This window comes from Sus scrofa, chromosome 14, assembly GCF_000003025.6.
Source record: "Sus scrofa isolate TJ Tabasco breed Duroc chromosome 14, Sscrofa11.1, whole genome shotgun sequence".
Lineage (NCBI taxonomy): Eukaryota > Metazoa > Chordata > Mammalia > Artiodactyla > Suidae > Sus > Sus scrofa.
Genome location: NC_010456.5, coordinates 54102954 through 54124339, shown reverse-complemented (window position 1 = coordinate 54124339; position 21386 = coordinate 54102954). Strand labels below are relative to the sequence as shown.

Sequence of the window (21386 nt, the reverse complement as noted above, 5' to 3'; positions counted from 1 at the left end):
TGACTCTGGTGGCTCAAGGGAGGAGTCTTTTTCCTTGCCTTTTCTAACTTACATTCTTGGCTAGTGGCCCATCCTCCACCTTCAAGGCCAGCAACATACTGTCATGTTATATGTTCACAGATTCTGTGGATTAGGATGTAGATGTCTTTGGGTTGCTATTATTTGGCCTATCAAACCATGGAAGTACAGTTTCAGTAAGATGTGGTTGACAACATCAGATGAAAATCAGAAATCTAGTTGAATAAGGACTGAAAAGTGTACTTTGGTTTGACAGGAGCCTCGTTTTTCTGCAAACCAATCAATATTAATTTTAGTTTTCTTATATATATATATATATATATACCAATTCATAAACTCACACACATTTTACATTTAAAAGGCTTTATTCCCTGAAGACTCTTCTGAGCTTTTAGTATTTATTGGTCATTCCAAGAGTGGTCCTTAATAGTTTTTATATTTGATATATTTAATATTCTCCTATGTCCTTATCCTTCTAGTATTTTGGTGTATGTTCAGTGGCACTACATCCAGAAGACTTATTTGTTCAAGCTTTTGGGCAGGCAGACCTAGGATAAAAAATTAAAAGAGTTAATGCTGCATCCATTCTGGTTGACTTTTATTTTCATATTGATTTTTTTTTCCATTTCCTTTCTCTTTAGTAAAGTGAATTTTGGGGTAGTGTGGAGGAAAGAAAGAGTTGGTAAACCTTGCTTGTGGATCATATAATATAGACTGTGTTCCACACATTAATAGAAATGGTTTCTCAGATGGCTGACCTAATGATTCTCTGGGGAAAAAAAAATGAAGTTGACTTAAACACATTATATTGTTCATTCATTTGCAAATGTTACTACTCTGCACATTCTAAGTCTCCATTAAGATACAGTCTCAAAAAATTAAAATATAAGATTATGATTACATTTTTAAAAACTGTCAGGACAGTAGATATTGTCCTCTGAAGAGACCACAGCCGAAGACTGAATAGGGCCACTTTTTAATAAAGACGAATAATACCACACTCACAATTTTTATTTTTGTGTCAGCCAGATGCCTGCCTGGACTATGGTGGTAAATCAATAAAATTTATATTTTGTTATTGTTTAAAGTTATCAGTGACACATAAGGCAAAGCAACAAAGTCCACATAGACAAGTGGAACTACAACAAACCAAAATGTATCCGCACTGCAAAGGAAACAATTAACGAAGTGAAAAACAACTGAAAGAATGTGAGAAAATACTTGCAAACCATATCATGTGATAAGGGTTTAATGCCAAAATATACAAAGAACTCATACAACTCAATGAATGCCAAAAAAACAAGCAATCCGGTTAAAATTGGACAACAGACGTGAATAGATATTTTTTCCAAAGGAGATGTACAAAAGGCCAATGTGTACATAAAAAGATGCTCAATATCATTAGTCATCAAGGAAATGCAAATCAAAACCACAAGGATATATCCCCTCACACTTGTTAGAATGGCCATCTTGGAAAAGACAGGCGATATCAAATACTGGAGAGGGTATGGAGAAAAGGAAACCCTTGTGCACTGTTGGTGGGATTATAAATTGGTACAAAGCCACTATGGGAAACAATATGGAGGGGCCTCAGAAATTAAAAATAGATCTATCATATGATCCAGCAGGTTCATTTCTTGGAACGTATCTATAGCTACAGGAAAGAAAACACTAACCCCCAAAAGATATCTACCTGCACCCCATGTTCATAGCCGAATTACAATAGCCAAGACATGGAAACAACCTAAGTGTTCACTGATGGATGAATGGATAAAGAAATTTATGGAATATATGTACAGTGAAATATTATTCATCCATAAAAAGTGAGGAAGTCTTGCCATTTGTGGCAACATGAATGAACCTTAAGGGTATTATTTTAGGTGAAATAGGTCAGATAAAGACAATACCGTATGATCTCACATATATGGAATCCAAACAATAATAAAAATAAAGTCAGAAAAAAATGAGTGGGGGGAATTGGAAGAAGGTTGTCAAAAGATTCAAACTCGTAGTTATAAGATAAATAAATAATGTACAGCATAGTGACTTTAGTTAGCGCTGTGTGTGATACAGGTTAAGAGAGTAAATCCCAAGAGTTCTTATCAGAAGGGAAGAATGTCTTTGTCCTTTGTTACTTTCTCTTTTTATTTTAGCTACATGAGATGATGGAGGCTAACTAAAATTATTGTGATAATCATTTCACAACATATGTAAGTCAAATCATTATGGTGTACACCTTAAACTTATACTTGAATAGATGTCAATTATATCTCAATAAAACTAGAAGACAGTGATTAGGGCCTACCATGCATGCAATATGAAAATACCTGTAAATTTCCATTTAAAGTATATATCCAGAGAAAACCATCACTCAAAAAGATACATGCACATCAGTGTTTGTTGCAGCACTATTCATAATAGCAAGACATGGAAGGAACATGAATGTCCATCAACAGAAGATTGGATAAATAAGATGCGTGGTACATGTATATAATGGAGTATTACTGAGCCATAAAAAGGAGTGAAATGATGCCCTTTGCAGCAACATGGATGGACCTAGAAATTACAATACCAAGTGAAATAAGACAGAGAAAGACAAATATTGTATGAGATCACTAATATGTAGAATCTAATGAAACGTTATACAAAAGAACTTATAAAACAGAAACAGAGTCAAAGATTTTGAAACCAAATTGATGGTTACCAAAGGGGAAATGTGGTGGGGGGAGGATAAATTAGAGGAGCAGGACTGACATATGTACATTACTATATATATGATGGGTGAGTAACAAGAGCCTACTAGAAGTACAAGGTAACTTAATACTGTGTAATAACCTATATGGGAAAAGAATCTGAAAAGGAATGGATATATGTATATATGTGCCTGATTAACTTTGCTGAACACCTGAAACAAAGACAGCTTTGTTAAGTCAACCGTACTCTATTAAAATCACAAAAAAAAGTATCCCAACAAAGTAGAAAACAATTTTTTAAAAGTTTAAATTCCAGAGCCATTTCTACTGTTTTTGCAACTGTAATGCAGAAGCGTATAAAATGAAAATTCCTTCTTCATAATCTCTTTTCCCCCTGAAGATAACCACAGATAAAATTAGTTTATGTCCATCTAGAGCATCACCTATAAAAATATTTTTGCATAAACAGGATCATATTACACACTGTTATGTTATCTTTTGCAACTTAATCATATATGGTTAAGAAAAATAAGGACTCAAAAAATCCAAAGGGTGAGAATCTAAGTTTAACTAATCAGGGCTATGGTTCAGATTTCCTGTAGTTATTTTGACTCTGTTCTTCTCTCCGTATGTTTGATTTTAGGCTAGTTTCCTTCATGGTTACAACATGGGTATAGCAATTTTGGGGATAATATCCAAATTCAGTATCATCTGTAGGCACACAAAGGAACTTACATTCCTTGTTTTTGTTTTTGAGAGTGCCTTAAGCCCATTGTTACTTACTCATACCCAGATGCTTTACTGTCAAAGGAAAATGTAGCCAACACAGTTGGCTTAGAACAAGGGGATGGAGAGAGGAAAGGACACCTGGACTAAACGAGGGGGTTTTTTTTTGAAGAAGGAGGAGGTTTATATATGTAAGCGAATGTTAATTTTGAACATTCATCACCAGGATACATGGCAGACATGGAGTTAGCATTCTTTTGCCTTAATTGGCAATACTTCTTGACATTTGGGATCCTCCAGGTTCTGAGCCAAAATGGGTCTCTAAAGTCAAATCCTTACCTAGGAAAAAAAAATCAAAGTCTGTGCTCAATTTTTTTCTATAGGTAGGAAATGGAAAACCCATGTGTTGTCTTCACCAGCCTGATGCCTGCAGTATTCATTCCACAGAAGTGTATTGAGCTGCTCTTGTGAACTCTGGGCTGGAGATACAGAGATAAATAAAAATGAATCCTTGCTCTTGAGGAATTTAGTGATCTAATAGTGAAGAGAAAAGGTAAATAAATTATTGACTGTGGGTGAAATACACTTTGAGAGTAAATAGTTCAATGAAAATACAGTGGAGGGAACTCTTAATTACTTACCTAACACCACCTCTCTTGTAGGAAGGCACACATCCCATCATGAATGGTGAGGTCCACTGCAGGTAAAAACAGTGAAAAGCAGAGTGAATTCCTCTGTTCATATTGTAGACAGTATGGTGTTACTAGCTATTTATACTGAGACTGAAATCCCCAATTATCTGCTAATACCTTTTATTTCAGAAGCCTGGGCTCTATTTACCTTGTTGTTGAGGAACATCCCTGGAAGAGCATAAATACTGCTTTGGGAATGGAGCTGTAATGCTGATAAATTAACAACTTAACTGATTTGGTGTGTTCATTAGCCAGTGTCTTGTATAAAGCCTCTGTACATAACCATGTACCTATCTTTCATCTGTGAAAATGGTGCAGTAATTTAGAGGGTGAATGTGGTTATACTCTCCCAAAGGGCTTATAGCTAAAAATAATCACTGACTGACAATTCTTTACGTACCACTTATGTGAATGTGGATGGTTATTTGTGGTTGAAATATGTATCTTCTCTTTGTAGGCATTTTTAGTTTTACTGTTTTTATGTCTCTAGAAAGACTGCTTTCTACTCTGAAGCTAAGGATGCTGCATATTTCTTTGTATTTGAATGATGTGGTTTCCAGAGACTCCAGCACCAAACTCAATAAGAAGGTCAATTTAATCAACATGTAATTTAATCACAGTGCCACAGTTATGCACTGTTTTAGATTATGAATCTTGAATGTATAGATTATTTCATTTGATCAGTGTCATCCAATTTGGACATCTTCCTCAGATTTTTTTCATATTTAAAATTTAAAAATATTTTCCATGAGTAAGTGCTCGATAAAAAATGAATTAGTATATTTATGTGAAATAACTATTCCTGAATTTTCTAGTGATTTAAAGATATTCATAACCTACTAAAACAACCTCTAATTTTTGTTTTCTTAAAGTAAGCTTTATTTTCTTAAAACTCTTTAGTGTAACCTGACAGAACACATCCTTCTTCCACTACTTTTTGTCAAAGGGCACTTCCCATTACTCCCCTACCCCCTCACTACCTCTCCTTCTTACCTTTCTTGAGTTTTGTTTCTAAAGCATTGCTTTCTTTTGACATACTTTTTATTTTTAAATAAACTGTCTAACCTAATTAGAATGTAAATCCCACAAGTGCAGAGCTTTTGAACTATTGTGTTTACTTGCTTTACCGCTAACACCTAGGAGAAAACATGTGATGAACAAGATATTCACTATTTACTAATTTGAGGAATCGCAAAATAGAATTTATAAACCAAAAAGTAAGGGACTGAAAAGTGCCAAAAATTCTGTGTCTACTGCAATGGTTAACGGTTTTGAACCTCAGCAGAACATTGACTTTTAAGTTCATGGCCCCTCTCTGTTGTGAGAGAAAAGGAATACATTCAGAAGGGACAATGGGAAACGAGACTTTTGGGGTTAGGGAACCCTGCATCCTTGTTTGCCTGGCACAGTTGAGGTAAAACATGTACAGGTTGATTCCTATTATCTCACTTACACTGTTTCAGTCTGAGCGAGAAATTAAATGGCCATTCTCAGCCATGGTGCTTTGGCGAATCAGATAAAAGTTACTGAAATATTCCCCAGAAAAAAAATACACATGCAAAATCTTTCATATACTTTCAGAGTTGAGGTCTTAAAAGGGATCCAAGTAGTTTTAGATTTATAGAAAAGTCCCATCATTTTCCCCTCCTGTACATGCCCTCTAATTATAATATCTTGCATTACTGCGGTACATTTGTTATAATCGATGCACCAGTATTGACAAGTCATTATCACTCAGAGTTCCTGGTCTACATTAGGGTTTGCTCTTGGTGCTCTACATTCTGAAAGTCTTGACAAATATATAATGTCATGTATCCATCATTACTGGTATCATATAGAATAGTTTCACTGCCCTAAAATTCTCTTGTGCTTCACCTATTTATGCTTCCCCCACCCCTTAACCCCTGATCTTCTTACTGTCTCCATAGTTTTCTGTTTTCCAGAATGTCGTATACTTAGAATGATACAGTTTTTAGCCTTTTTATTTTGGCTTCCTTCACATAGTGATATATAATTAAGGTTTTTCTAAGACTTTTCCTAGTTTGAGAGCTTATTTCTTTTCATTATTGAGTAATATTCCATTGCATAGATGTACAGAGTTGATTTATCCATTGACCTATTGACAATATCTTGGTTGCTTCCAAGTTTCAGCAATTATGAATAAAGCTGCTATAAATTTATGTATAGGTTTTCATGTAGACATAAGCTTCCATTTCCTTTGGGTAAATACCAAGGAAAGAGATTGTATGTTTATTTTTGTGAGAGACTGCCAGATTTCCAAAGTGATTGTCGCATGTGGTTCCAGCTGACAGTGAATAAGAGTTCCTGTTGCTCCATGTCCTCATCAGCAGTTGGCAAAATGTCCTTTTGGGTTTTAGCTGTTCTCATAGTTATGTATTGGTGTCTTACTATTATTTTAATTTGCGAGTTCCAGATGACATGTGATGTAGAACATCTTTTCATATGCTTATTTTCCATGTGATTTCTTTTTTTGTGAGGTATCCCCTGAGATCTTTTGCCTCATTTTTAATTTGAGCTGTTTGTATATTCTGACTACCAGTCCTTTGTTATATATATGTTTTGAAAAAATTTTCTCCCACTTTGCGGGTTAACTTTTCATTTGTCTAACAGGTCTTTCACAGAGCAGAAGATTTAATTTTTTGCGGGGGGCACACCCATGGCATATGGAAATGCTCAGCATAGGGGTCAAATCAGAGCTGCAGCTGCCAGCTTATGCCACAGCCACAGCAATGGCCAGATCCAAGCTTTGTCTACAACCTACACTATAGCTCACAGCAATGCCTGATCCTTAACCCACTGAATGAGGCCAGGGATCGAACCCATTTCCTCATGCATGCTAGTCTGATTCATTACCACTGAGCAACAATAGGAACTCCCCAGAAAATTTAATTTTAATGCAGTCCAACAAACAGCTTTCTTTTATGGATCATGCATTTGGTGTTCTGTCTAAAAAGTCATTACCCAACCCAAGGTCACCCAGATTTTCTCCTGTGTTATCCTCCATGAGTCTTATGGTTTTGTGTATTGTAGTTGGTGATCCGTTTTGAGCTCAGGTTTTAGATCTGTACCTAAATTCTTTTTCTTTCTTTCTTTTCTTTTCTTTCTTTTTTTTTTTTTTTTTTTTGTATCTGGATGTCCAGCACCATTTGGTGAAAAGACTATCCTTTTTCTGTTAAATGACCTCTGAACCTTTGTCAAGATCAATTGATGCTATTTGTGTGGGTCTGTTTTTAGACTCTCTATTCTTTTCTCTCTCTCTCTCTCTTTTTTTTTTTTTTTTTTTGTCTTTTTAGGGCTGCACCTGCAGCATATGGAGGGTCCCAGGCCAGGGGTCTAATTGGAGCTACAGCTGCTGGCCTACTCGAGGGCCACAGCAATGCAGAATCCAAGCCCCATCTGAGAACTACACCATAGCTCACGGCAACGCCAGAACCTTAACCCACTGAGCGAGGTCAGGGATCGAACCCACAAACTCATGGTTCCCAGTCAGATTCGTTTCCACTGTGCCATGGACGGGAACTCCTAGACTCTCTGTTCTTTTACTTGTGGCACTCTATCTTGACTATAGTAACTTTATAGTAAGTCTTAATGTTGGGTAGGATCAGTCCTCTTACTTTATTCTTCTCTTTCAGTGTTGTGTTGGCTTTTATGAGTCTTTTACTTTCCCATATAAACTTTAGAATCTGTTTTTCAATATCCACAATATAACTTGCTGGTATTTTGATTGGGATTACACTGAATTGTTTTGTTAAATCATTGTATGCCTCATTACCCCTATCATGTTTTTATGGTAAATGGATGTGGAATTTTTTAAGAGTTCGTTATTATGTGGAGTTTATTGTTATTCACAGTAGATCCATCTAGCATTTATTTAAGATTGGTGTTTAGATTTTTTTCCAATAGCTAAGCAAAAGTCCCATCCTTATTCATGACTGATGACTTCCTCCCTTATTTATTGTGATACCTTTTTTAGTCTTTACATTCTCAGATGGATTATTCTAAGCTAAATATTTCTGTCACACATGTCTGTCCATTATTGTGCCCAAATAACAATGATTTAATCAGTGTAGTTTAGGAATGGTTTAATATTTAAATTAGGAAGCAGCATATCTTACTTTCTTTATTACATGGTTTAAATTTCTAAAGGAAAAGTTTAAACTTTCAAGTGAAAATTCTATACCTTTTCCTTGAATTAAGTTGAATGTAATAGTGTGAAAGATGGCCAAGTTTACTGTATTGTGTAGGTTTGTTTCATTGTTTGGTGTTATTTGACAAATTTAAAAAAGTATTCTACCTGATTGGAACTAAATCAGGATAAAAACATGAAATTGGGCTAAAGTGTAATGTATGAATTACTGGACTGATTTCGTGACCTCATTTGTTTAATTAAATTTATGGTGAGTTTTTTTTCTCAAACTGATAGCATAATGGACTTTGTCGTCTCATGTAGTTTAAGGTACAGATCACATTTAATATTGTAATATGAAGAGATCCTTTTTTCTCATTCATAATTTCCTCAAATTAATACCACATCTGTTTGTCCTAATTTAATACTTCGTATTATCCATTTAAATTACTTAGCTTGCTTCTGGGAGTATATTGGTAGATACCTCAGTTTGAAGTCCATTGAATCGTTAATTCTCTTATTCATAAATATATTATAAAAAGAAAAAAATTTTTTGAACTAATGAGACTAATAGTTATAGGAGAGAATGCAGGTTTCATGGTGCATACCCCAATGTTATAGTAGGTTCTCAATAAAAGTTTCCTTTCCCTTCCACTGTCAAGGGATAAACTCTGCTTATTGAACCATAATTGATGCATCTAAATGCCAGTGTTTCAAAAAAAGTATACAATGTAGATTTTTTTTAATTCCTTGCTAAATGGCACTTTGGCCACTTATTCCACAAATAACTAGGCATCAAGGAGTCCACCACATTTTGGGGGTTTGCTAGTGGGGGATGACACATCTAGGCTACAAAGAAAGTAGTTTCAGTTTATTCTGAAATTTTTATTGTTTGGGTCAGAACTTGTTTGAAAAAATTAGAGAAAAGTTTGTATCATTCCATCTCCAAATTGTAGTAGAACAATGTTCTAGCTGAGGTAAAACAACAGCAAAACTAGGAAAGCTTTAAAAGGATTGAATTTAAAATAACTTTATAAACACAATTAAATCACAAATGAAAACTGTTTGAAGGCGTTGGAACCAGCTATAGCAGTGAAGAATTGAGGAGTCACTGAAGTGGGCCCGACATTCTGTGTACTATGTACTGCTTTTCCCTTTGGGCCTTTACTGAGTATTAAGCTGGAAAGAGATTCAGAGAGGAAGGCCTGAAATGCTTTGTATAATCTCAGAAGTCTGGAGAGACAAAAGGTATAATTTGGGTCTGCTAAGATAGTCAGAACTTGAGTATCCAAGATCTTGAAGGAAAAGGGGATGGATAGAAATGAAGCTAATCTTCTGTAAATATTCCCCCCCCCCCCCCGCCAAGGCATTTTCTTGTGCTTAACTGTGTTGGAAACATGTTAACAAGCTTAGCAGAAAGCAGCTGAAAAGTTTAACATTACATTAATTTGTGACTAAATACTGATTATACAAATCAATACTGATAATGTCTTGTGGGGCTTAGTTCTTGTTCTGGGAAGGCAAAAGAAAATCATGTTTCCATTGTTGTTAAGGAGGAGGGGCCTGGTAATCACTCTGGGCTCTCAGGTGTGACCCCTGGAAATTTTACACACCTGGAATAGAGGTGAAGAGATAGTCTGTGTCTTAACTAAATCTGAGACCTGAACTTTCATTCTGCTCATCTCCACATTGGATTAAATTGATCTACTTATCATATAGCTGCTAAACTTTGACATTTCTCTTTAGAGGAAAAAAAATATCATCTAGCTTATATACAAATTTAATATATAATATCTGACATATAGTAAAAATATATGTATAATGAATCAGGATAATAGGAATTAGACCTATAGTGATTCAGATGTTGGGATTTTAAGTCATAGACTTAAAATAATCATGAAATCTACAATAAAAAAATCCAATGGAAATTCTAAGACAGAAAAACACACCAAGTAAAACAAGAACTCACTAGATGAGTTTAATGAAAGCTGGGACATAATTGGAGAAAGGATTCATGAACTAGAAAATAGACCTGTCAGAAATGTACAGACTGACGTAGAGAAAATGGAAAAAAAACCATGGAAAACAAAAGAAAAAAGTCATCAGAGATACTGGATGTGGTAACAAAGTCTAATATGTGATTTTATTTTCAGACTGGGACAGAGGAAATATTTGAAGATTTAATAGTACATAATTTTTCAAAATTAATGAAATATACTAATTCACAAATTTGAGAAGCACTGCAAATCCTAATGACTAATACCTTAGAAAACCACATTTTGGTGTAGCATAGTAATATGATTGAATATCCAATAAGAAAAAAAAATTAAATGCAGCTAGAAGAGGGAGAAAACAGAACAAAACAACAACAACAATAAAACCATTACCTAATGATGCAACAGAAAAATATAGGCCAGCAAACAAAAGCTTGAGAGCTTCAACATGGGGAACAACTAATCAGTAACTCCGAAGTCACTGCCAGCTGAAATGTCCTTCTAAAGTGAAGGTGAAATTAAGACATTTCCAGACAAACAAAATTGAGATAATTTGGAGATAAGAGGTAGTGTTCTTCAGAAAGAAGGGAAACCATGTGGAAAACAGTAAATACAAGAAGGCAGAATAAATATGTTGCCCCATATAAATTAATACTGACTAAACAGAACAATCGTATTAATGCCTTGTGAGATTTAGGAAATATGTGCAATTGAAATGCACAACAACTAAAATACAAAAGATAGGTGGGTGCAAGATTGTTAAATATGTTCCAAGGTTCTAGCTTTTCCTTGGAAGTGGTACAGTTAATAATTTGTATTAGATTATTGTGTTATGGATGCCTATGTAATCTTTAGGGTGCCAGCTGAAATAATAATACAATAGAACCAATATCCTCCTAGAGGGAGAGTAGAACAATCAAAATATTTGGCTAATGTAAAAGATGGAAAGATTAAAAAGAAATAACGTATGGGACTGAATCTGTTGGGAAAAAAGAATGTGGTGATGGTTCACAGCTCTGACATTTTAACAAGTGAACGTTATGGTCTGTAAATTATACTTCGATAAGCTATTAGAAAGAACATGTGAGACAAATAGAATATAAATAATATGATGGAAATATAAATGCAATGTTGGAAGGCTGAATGTTATAAAAATGCAAGTTCTCTCCATATTTATCTATAAATCAATTCAATCTTAAAGTCCCAGGAGGTTTTCTTTTTGCATACATGAAAATTTATGTCAGTTATAAACATTGTAGGAAATGAAAAGTGTCCACATTAGAAAATACAATATTGAAGGGAATAACAAAGTTGGGGCCTTTGGCTACTAGATTTCAAAACTTATTTTGATAATATGGTGGTGAAGATAATAAGGTATTAGAATAGGCAAAGACAAATAGGCCAGAATAGAATAGAGTTCATAAATATATCCTGACGTTCGTATTGATGATGAAGGGTGCTGTGCAGGTCAGTGGAGGAAAGAATTATCTTTTTGTAAATTGAATAGCTAAATGAAGGGGAAAATGAAATCTAAATTCTCTCCCTGTCACCGTATAATCAGCACCAAATGGTTTGTTGATGTCAGGTAAGAGGAAAAATAATAAATTTTCTCAAAAGTAATGTAGGAGTATCTTTTCTGGACAAAAAACACCAGCAATGAAGGAAAAGATTGAGAAATTGTACCATAACTAAGATGCCTGTCATCAGAGTTACCCTTAAGAGACTGAAAAGATAGGACACAGACTTGAGAGAATTCTTGAAAAGTGTGAATAATTCTGACAAACTAGAAAGATAAAAAATAGGTAACATAATAGAACAAATGGGTGAATGACTTAAACAGATACTTCACAGTAGCAGATATTCACATATCCAGTGCATATGAAAATGTGCTTTGCCAGGGTAGCCTTCAGAGAAATGCAAATTAAAACTGCAATAAGAGATTAATACACACTCACCAGAAGAGTTAAATAGTCATAGCAAGTATTGGTAAGATGTGAAGCAAGTGAAATTGATATACGCCTCACGAGAGGTAAATTTATACTACCACTTTGGAAATCTCTTTTGCGGTATCTACTAGAACTAAGTATTTATAAATCTATGACCGGAGTTCCCGTTGTGGCGCAGTGGTTAACGAATCCGACTAGGAACCATGAGGTTGCAGGTTCGATCCCTGCCCTTGCTCAGTGGGTTAACGATCCGGCGTTGTCGTGAGCTGTGGTGTAGGTCGCAGACGCTGCTTGGATCCCGAGTTGCTGTGGCTCTGGAGTAGGCCGACAGCTACAGGTCCGATTCGACCCCTAGCCTGGGAACCTCCATATGCCGAGGGAGCGGCCCAAGAAATGGCAAAAAAAAAAAGACAAAAAAAAAAAAATCTATGACCAATTCCACTCGTGTTATATATCCAATAGACAGATATTCCTATATTCACCAAAAATATGTTAAGAATATTCCCCACAGAATTGTTTCTAATACACCCAGGCAGGAAAAGTCCACAATGTTGAGCTGTTGAATGGATGAGGTGGATGAAAAAATTGTTATGTATTCATACAATGGTATAATCAGGAAAAATGAATTGCTACTATGTGGGACAAAAGGATTACTCTTAGAAACATTGTTAGCTAAAGAAGCTAGATAGAAGAGAACATAGTGTGTATTTCCAAATTAGAGCAATAGTTAATGGTGATAGAATAATGGTTACCTTTGGAAGAGCCATGAAGGCAGCTTCTATGTTGTGGGTTATGGCCTATTTTTAGATCTGGTCCTGATAACATGGATTTGTTTATTTCCTTAGTGCTCATGATTTTTTGAGTTTGTTGTTTTTATTACAAATGTGGGCCCTCCAAATCATGATTTTACTTTTAGGAAATTGAAATAACTTCCTTATATTTTGAATCCTGGAGAACACTGTGCACATTTTAAAAGTTTTTCTCCCAATCTTAATAATAAACAGCTTGTGTGGTGTAAAATTATTTATAGAGTAGTTTTTTAGTTTTTACTTTTCTCTAATTTATTATTTTTAAAAACTTAGTAGGATAATGGATTGTGGGCATGTATTAACTATTTCAGTTAATTTCTTACATCTCAATATTAAAAAAATTTATATTCATGAGGGATGTTTTATTGTGTATTTATCTGGAAATTTTATCTATGCAAAAAAAATCTGTTTTAACAACTGAAACTAACATCTTTAACAACATAAAAATCTCTGTGCATTTTACATTCTCTTATCTTGATGTTAGCACATTGTATTTGGTGTCACTTATCATAAGAAATAGGCTATTGAGTAATTAAAAATTGAATATAGACTAAAAATTGGAAACAAAAAAGTATGATTTATTTTGAATTTGACATACATAGAGGTGCTTAAGAGAGTGGTGATTTGAAGTTAAAGACCCAAATTTCAAGATCAAGCTCCATCGTTTAGTATCATGTGACCTCCTGTTGTTGAGTAAAATTTATAACACATTTATGTGCCATTTGTTTCCTCATATGTAAAATAAGATAGCAAATATTTTATGTTGTAAAATATTTAGCTCCAAGTTGGCACATAGTAACTTATTATTAAATCCTATAGATTTAATAATCAAATTCTCTACCTTAAACAGTAAATAAGTTATGCAATTTGAAAGAAGTAGTCAAACTTATTTTTATTCATTTTAGAATATTTCATGTTTGGTTGCCCTAAATTTATAATGTATATGTTAATTAAACATAGTTAATATTCTTAAAATATACTCATTAAATTTATATATTGACTTAATTATGAATACAAAAATGGAGGTATTATGTGAATGTTCCACTTTTTATCTGATTATATAATTTAGAATTAATTGCTTTTGAATTATATTCTTAACTTACAGCTTCTCTACTAAACCAAGTTGGTATTTAAATGACTATTATGTTTTCCTTAATGGAAATTTTGTTTTTATTTGAAAAATAACATTGCCTTTTTTTGGTCTTAAATGATAAAGTATCCAATGCAATTTCCTATAGATGTGAAAATATTTTTTCCCAATTAGCAGAATCAATATATCATTTAAAAATCCCACATACTTGGGTAATAAAATATTGGAGTAATACTGTGTTCTCTTATATGCTGTTTGGATTTGGTTATTTTTTTAAGCTCAGTGAATTTTATTGTATTTATAGTTGTACAGACATCGTCACAACCTAATTTTACAGCAATTCCAACACAAACCCCTACTCCATCCCTAACCTCCCCTCAACCTGTCTCCTTTGATAACCATAAGTTTTTCAAAGTCTTCAAGTCAGTTTTTGTTCTACAAGTAAGTTCCTTGTATCCTTTTTTAGATTCCACATTTGAGTGATAGCATATGAGGTTTGTGTCTCACTGTCTGATTAGGATGATAGTTTCTAGGTCCATCCATGTTGCTGCAAATGCCATTATTTTATTACTTTTTAAGGCTGAGTAATATTCCATTGTGTATATATACATCTTTTTTTATCCACTTCTCTGTCAATGGACATTTAGGTTGCTTCCATGTCTTGGCTATTGTATATAGTGCTGCAATGAACATTGGGATACATGTATCTTTTCGAGTCATGGTTTTTTCTGGGTAGGTGCCCAGCAGTGTGATTGCTGGATCTTATGTTAATTCTATTTTTAGTATTTTGAGGAGTCTCCATACTGTTTGCCATATTGGTTTGCACAAATTTACATTACAAAATGAGGATTTCTTTTCTCCACACTCTCTCCAGCATTTATTGTTTGTACACTTTTTGATGATGGCCATTCCGGCTGGTAAGGTGGTATACCTCATAGTAGCTTTGATTTGCATTTTCTCTAATAGTGATGTTGAATATCTTTTCATGTGTTTCTTTCCCATCTGTATGTCTTCTTTGGAGAATTGTCTGTTGTGATCTTCTGCCCATTTTTTAATTTTTTTGGGGGGGTGGGGGAATTGAGCTTTAGGAGGTGGTATATATATCTTGGAGATTAATCCCTTGTCAGTGGTTTTGTTTGCAAATATCTTCTCCCATTCCATGGGTTGTCTTTTCATTTTGTTTGGGGTTTCCCTTGCTGTGCAAAACTTTTAAGTTTAATTAGGTCCCATTTGTTTATTTTTGTTTTTATTGTCATTATTCTAGGAGGTGGATCTGAGAAGATATTGCTAATACTGTGTAATGGCCCCTCCTGCTGTCTGGATGTGGCCTCCTCTTTGTCTTCTGGAGTAGAATATCTTTTTTGATAATTTCCACTCTATTTTGTTGAAGGTTGTTCAGCAGTTGGTTGTAATTTTGTTGCTTTATGAGAGAAGATGAGCTCCAATTCTTCTACTCTGCCATCTTAATCCCGTCCTTAGTAGTTGTTTGAACTGTAGAATTAGTTGTTTATTATGAGCTTTGTATTTTTCCTTCCTTGATTAGCTTCACATAAATCATTCTCTTCTCCATTGTTTTTAGGCATTTAACTAAGTCTTGTTAACATTCATAAGAGGCATGTCATGAAATCACTCTGCATTGCTTATATATAATTACACCTTTATTGCACTTTATTAGACCTTCAACTCTGTGGCCCATTTGTCTTGTCTTATATGTTTAGCTGAAAATTCATTCTTAGTACATGCTGCTGCTAAGCCTTTCTTTGGGTATTTGATCTATTACATTATTGCTGACTAATTCCTGCTCCTTAAGAAATAGTTTCTCTTTTGTAATATAGATCATTAAAGGGCTTCTATTACTAATACTAGTAACTCTGACTCTTGTAACTAGTAACTTCTTCTAGAAAAATCCCACAACACTGTTTCTTTGCACTTATTCTAGTGTCTGTGTGTGTGTGTATGAGAGAGAGAGAGAGAGATGTTTAACATTTAGATGTGATAATAATGATGATGGGATAATAAAATGTCTTTGTTAAAATAGGATATGCATTGAAAGGGAAATACATATCTTATTTTTCTGATTCAAAGGGAAGTCATTTCATGTTTCCTCGAATTATTTCTCATGACAGAGAATAAATATAAGAATTTTTCCTTTTAGAGGTAAAAAAGGGAATGATCATTACACTATACTGTACATGGCTAAATTGCTCCTCGTTGCCCCAGGACATCTAAAGAAAGAGATTTATCAACTCTAATGCTTAATATTTAAAATGAAGACTTGAACTTTATGCAATATCTAAATATCTTAAAAACTTATATTGAAAATGAAGGCTTTTGATTCTGTGAAGTGTTCTTTCTTAAATAATAGTTAATGTGTTTTTAAATTCAGAGGTTGGATATAGGCTTAGAAAAGACATTTCTGAAGACTAAACAAATTGAAGAAGCCAAAATGCTCTAAGAAATCTTTTGAACCTATTGAATTTCACTGGGGCTTCAGAATAATCCCACCTGTATATTTAGGTTGATATTTTTATATCACTTTAAAATATTTAAATATAATTCCTGTGTATGTGCGTATGTGTATATTTCCTTCTTGAAGCTAACTTACCAAGGAATGAAGATTCTTAGTTATGGTGAAGATTTCTTCCTAAGTAGCCTCAACTTCTTACCTGATTAATGAATTTTCTTAGGAGGAAAAATCGCAGGAAAACATAAATGCATGGAGAGTCTGAAGCAAACCTCAGTATTTACTGGACACCAATTGTATGTCCTAAAGAAGGGAGGTCAGTTATGGAAACATACACTGGAGATGGAAATGTCCCTCAGTGTTGAACTTACTTTACTCTGATTGATTGGCTAGAAATCTTAGGGCATTGTACACAGCAGTCTTTGCTGGCATATGACTTTTTTATTCTGTTTTGCACTTTGGAGATAGTTATATCCACTTTATTTTTAAAGGGTCACATAGTGATTATGAGTTTAACATATGTTCATTAATGAATACAATTTAAATAATTCTTTGATTCAGATACAGCTTCAGAATTATTTGGCAAAGCATGCCTTTCATTATATTGTAAACTTTTATATATAATTCTAGAAAGTTTAGGCTATGAAATTTTCTTTTATTTCATCAGAGATTTATAGTTAGATACTGTGTTTCTAAATTGACCTTTTTCATTAAATGGATTCTTATAGTTAGAGCTCTGTATGTTTGAGAACAAGGTAAATGTTCATGTTTCCTTTTAAATATTGTCATTATTTTATGTACCTGATGTTTACCCAGCAAATGCCTTTTGAAGTTCTGATTACTAGATTTATTGAAATTGTTTTATTTGTTTATTTGTTTATTGGAGGAGATTAAATGTTATAAACTTAAAGTTTGAATTACTGTTTAATAGCCCTCAGATTTGAAAATATGTTTTGGTGCAGGGATCACAGTTCAATTTATTTAAATGCCAGTAATTGAAACCTTGCTAGCTATTTATTTGTTTGCTTGTTATTTATTTTGGCTTTTTCTTTCCACAGAAAGTTGATGTGGAAAAATGGGTAGGTGTTTCCATGTATTTACAAAGAGATTGTTATCTAAACAGGTGCATGTTTGCTGTTGCTTCTAATTTTTTTGTTTTGCTTCCTAGTGTGGCTGGTACTATGGGTATTCAAAATCACTGCTATGTTGTAATGAACACATTTTATCAGTCTCTAGTTCGAACCTTATAAGTTTCTGGCTTTGCTTCATCTTAAATGAAAGATATTAAAATATTCTCTATTCCTAGTACATTATAGTTTATATATATTTGCCTTTGTAATTATGATATGCTTCTGAACAATGGAAGGTTTTATTATTAATGCTGTGTATCTTTTACCAAAAAATGTTGACTTTGAAAATCTTACTGCTAAGCGCTCATTTTTTCATGTGCTATAGAAAAAGCACATGGAAAAATACATATTCATTGACACTTAAAAAGTGAAAGTAAATGACAAGCTGCCATGAGGAAAGATAATAGTTGCAGAATTCTGGAGGCTAAATTTGGAGACCAACAGTATGACAAATTGTATGATGTGGCCAAATTATGTTACTACCCTTGGTCTCCGTTTCCTTACCTGTTGAGAGCAGGAGATGGAGAGAAAAGAGAGGGATCCTCCCAGTTGTGAACACTTCCTAATACTGAATATGGAAACTAGCATGTTACCAATAGTTGATGTTCCAGATCCAGTTTTTTTCTCAAGTGTGCAAAACAGTAAGACCTTCCTTGTACTGTTTTGTTGTTAATTGCTCTGTGACTTAATATGGTGAATTGGTTAAGACTGGCTCCTTTTTGCTTTCATTATTTTTTCTGATTCTGGGATGCAGTTCTCCTGAGGCAACATTTTGAGACATGTGCTATCTTTTCAGTACCTTTTCACTCGTGTTTCCCCCCAAACCATGTTTTTTTTGTGGTTCTTTGCTCTTTTTCACTTCTTTCAGTCCTTTATGTTCAAGGAAAATTTTGTTTATTAAATTTACCATTTCCATGATGGTGACACCCATATGGGTTTTTGAGAACTACTACTTCTGGGCTATAACTCTGGAATAATTTAATTCATGATCTATTTCTTTATAAAACTAAGCTATTACTAATTGTGTTCAAGTATTTTCCAAATTTCTCATCTTCTTCTTTGCCTATGGTTTTTGATTTTTGATTCAAGTTCTTGTCTTGGGAATGGAAGCCTGTTTCTGTCTAAGAACATGTTGTGTCACCTATTTGTTCTCCTTCCCCAAGGTTAGCCATCCGGAAACAAGTCCCTCTCTCATCATTTTATGCCTCCACTTCCATTTCAGTATTTCAGGGCTGTATACAAGTCACTATTTCTTTTCTCCTTTCTTTCCTTCTCTTTTTCTTACTCTCTTTCTCTTTCTTTCTGTCTTTCTTACTTTTTTTTTTTTTTTTGTCTTTCTGCCTTTTCTAGGTCTGCTCCTGTGACATATGGAGGTTCCCAGGCTAGGGGTCTAATCGGAGCTGTAGCCGCCAGCCTATGCCACAGCCACAGCAACATGGGATCCAGGCCGCATCTGTGACCTATACCACAGTTCAGGAGAATGCTGGATCCTTAACCCACTGCGTGAGGCCAGGAATCAAACCTGCATCCTCACGGATACTAGTTGGGGTTGGTTACTGCTGAGCTATGACAGGAACTCCCCAAGTCAGTATTTCTTGAAGTAACCACTCATGGCGCTTTAATTCCTTTGGAACTAGAGACACTATATAAATGAGTAAAACCTCTTTTTACCTTTGTCTAGAATTATTCCCAGTTTTTTTCCCTCTGTGCATTTGGTTCCTTTTTGGATCTGCCTCCAATGTGGCTTTTCTCTCCCTCATTTTCATAATAATTTCTTATCTCAAAATTTGTTCTTAGTAGTTTATTTGAAAACCCTTATTACCTTAGAGATTAGATTGCTTTCTAGTTCTGGGAAAGTAATGGAGATAACATTCATGTAATTTAGCTTTATAAGTGACTTAATTTATAACCTATGTAAAGTATTTGAGGACATTCATCTCCTTGTTTATAGGGTTAGAATGTGGACTAGTCCTTTCTGGTTCTAAAATATTATTAATCTATTTTATTAATGCTAAGACGTGTTGATACTGAAATTATATGTTCAGGGAGTTCCCGTCGTGGCACAGTGGTTGACGAATCCGACTAGAAACCATGAGGTTGCGGGTTCGGTCCCTGCCCTTGCTCAGTGGGTTAACGATCCAGCGTTGCCGTGAGCTGTGGTGTAGGTCGCAGACGCGGCTCGGATCCCGCGTTGCTGTGGCTCTGACGTAGGCCGGTGGCTACAGCTCCGATTCAACCCCTAGCCTGGGAACCTCCATATGCCGCGGGAGCGGCCCAAGAAATAGCAACAACAACAACAACAAAAGACAAAAAGACAAAAAAAAAAAAAAAGAAATTATATGTTCATTTAGATGTCATATAATGGAAATATCCTGCTGGACTGGTTTTAGAAAACTGGTAATTGTTACATGTATAGGTCTCAGTAAATTTTAATTTGACATATTTCTTTTCTTGAAGACCCATATAGGTCAAATCTTATACACTTATAGGGAATTTGAAAATCTTCTCTTACAGGTAGAATTTCTTACCTTTTTCTGTTAACTTGAAGGGTAATAGAAAATGAATTAAGCCCTATCTACCAACCTGCTCTTGGGGCTTGTTCCCCTGTGTCCCCTGGGTTACATTAGGATGGGTTCCAGGACTTTACTCTTAGACAGCGAAATATCCCCTAGCCATTTCAAGTCACACAAGTATCATTTTACTAATTAAAATGCTCAATTCTATGTTATGGCACACTTTTGAGGTTAACTCAGGTTAACTTGTCTACAACAGCTCGGGCCTCTCCGGGCAGGAGGCTGGGGGCAGGATATGGGAATCTGCATCTCATCTCCCCCTGCCGTGATCCTCAAGGGCCTGCGCATTGCCTGCACTTGTGACCCTCCCCGGGTGTCATGGCAATGAGAAGAGGAAAGGGAACAGGTGAGTCTTCATTGATGAGAGTGTTGCTGCTCATCTGGCTGGTCAGGTGTTCTCAGCTGACTTTCTCCATAGGCACTTGGGAGACATTTTCAAATGGAGATTCTCTCACCAGAAATCTGACCTGGAATTCTCTTGCTGCCTCCAAATGCTCCTCCTCTGATCAGTGGTGATTATTTCCTCATCCCTGATCGCTTAGTAGCATTGAAGACAGTCCCAGGCTGGCCATCTAGTGGGGCCCCCATTTGCTATTGGCAGTATGGTCATTCCACAGTTGCAGTGCTGCTCTGCTGGGACACAGCTGCCCCTAGGCCATCCTTTCTAGGCTAGAGCTGAGGGCACGCTTAGGAGTGTGGGGCAGGATAGGGGGAGAAGCAGGAGTCCAGGCCTACTAACACCTTTCTCTAAGGGTCATCTCTCTCTGTTTTCCAAACTCTTCTAGCACAGTGGAGCTGGGATCAGCTTAGGCAACAGTTGCGTTTTCAGCCACCCCCTTAGGGTCCATATTTGATTGGTATTACAGGGTGGTTTTCGAATATGGTAGTATTTGCCATCACTCTGTTCTGAGACAGGTGTCCTATTTTAACATCCAGGTATATTTGCTTATCTACAGAATACATGTAACAGCCCTAGAATAAGACTTTTAGAAACCTTGGAAAACTTAACTATATATGAAAATTAGATTTGCTGCTTTATACATTTTCTTATAGCAACATTCTGAAAACTTCGTCAATCTCTCTTTCTCTCTCCATCTCTCTCTC

At 35.0% G+C, this 21386-nt stretch overlaps 1 protein-coding gene across 1 annotated transcript in view; it reads left to right on the top strand.

The window, feature by feature from the left end:
* The window catches only part of RYR2 (ryanodine receptor 2), a 754552-nt gene that overhangs the window by 282352 nt on the left and 450814 nt on the right, over positions 1–21386 (top strand). Inside the window, 1 exon segment of the mRNA XM_021072683.1 lies at positions 17638–17658. Within this exon segment, the coding sequence (XP_020928342.1) occupies positions 17638–17658 (21 nt within the window).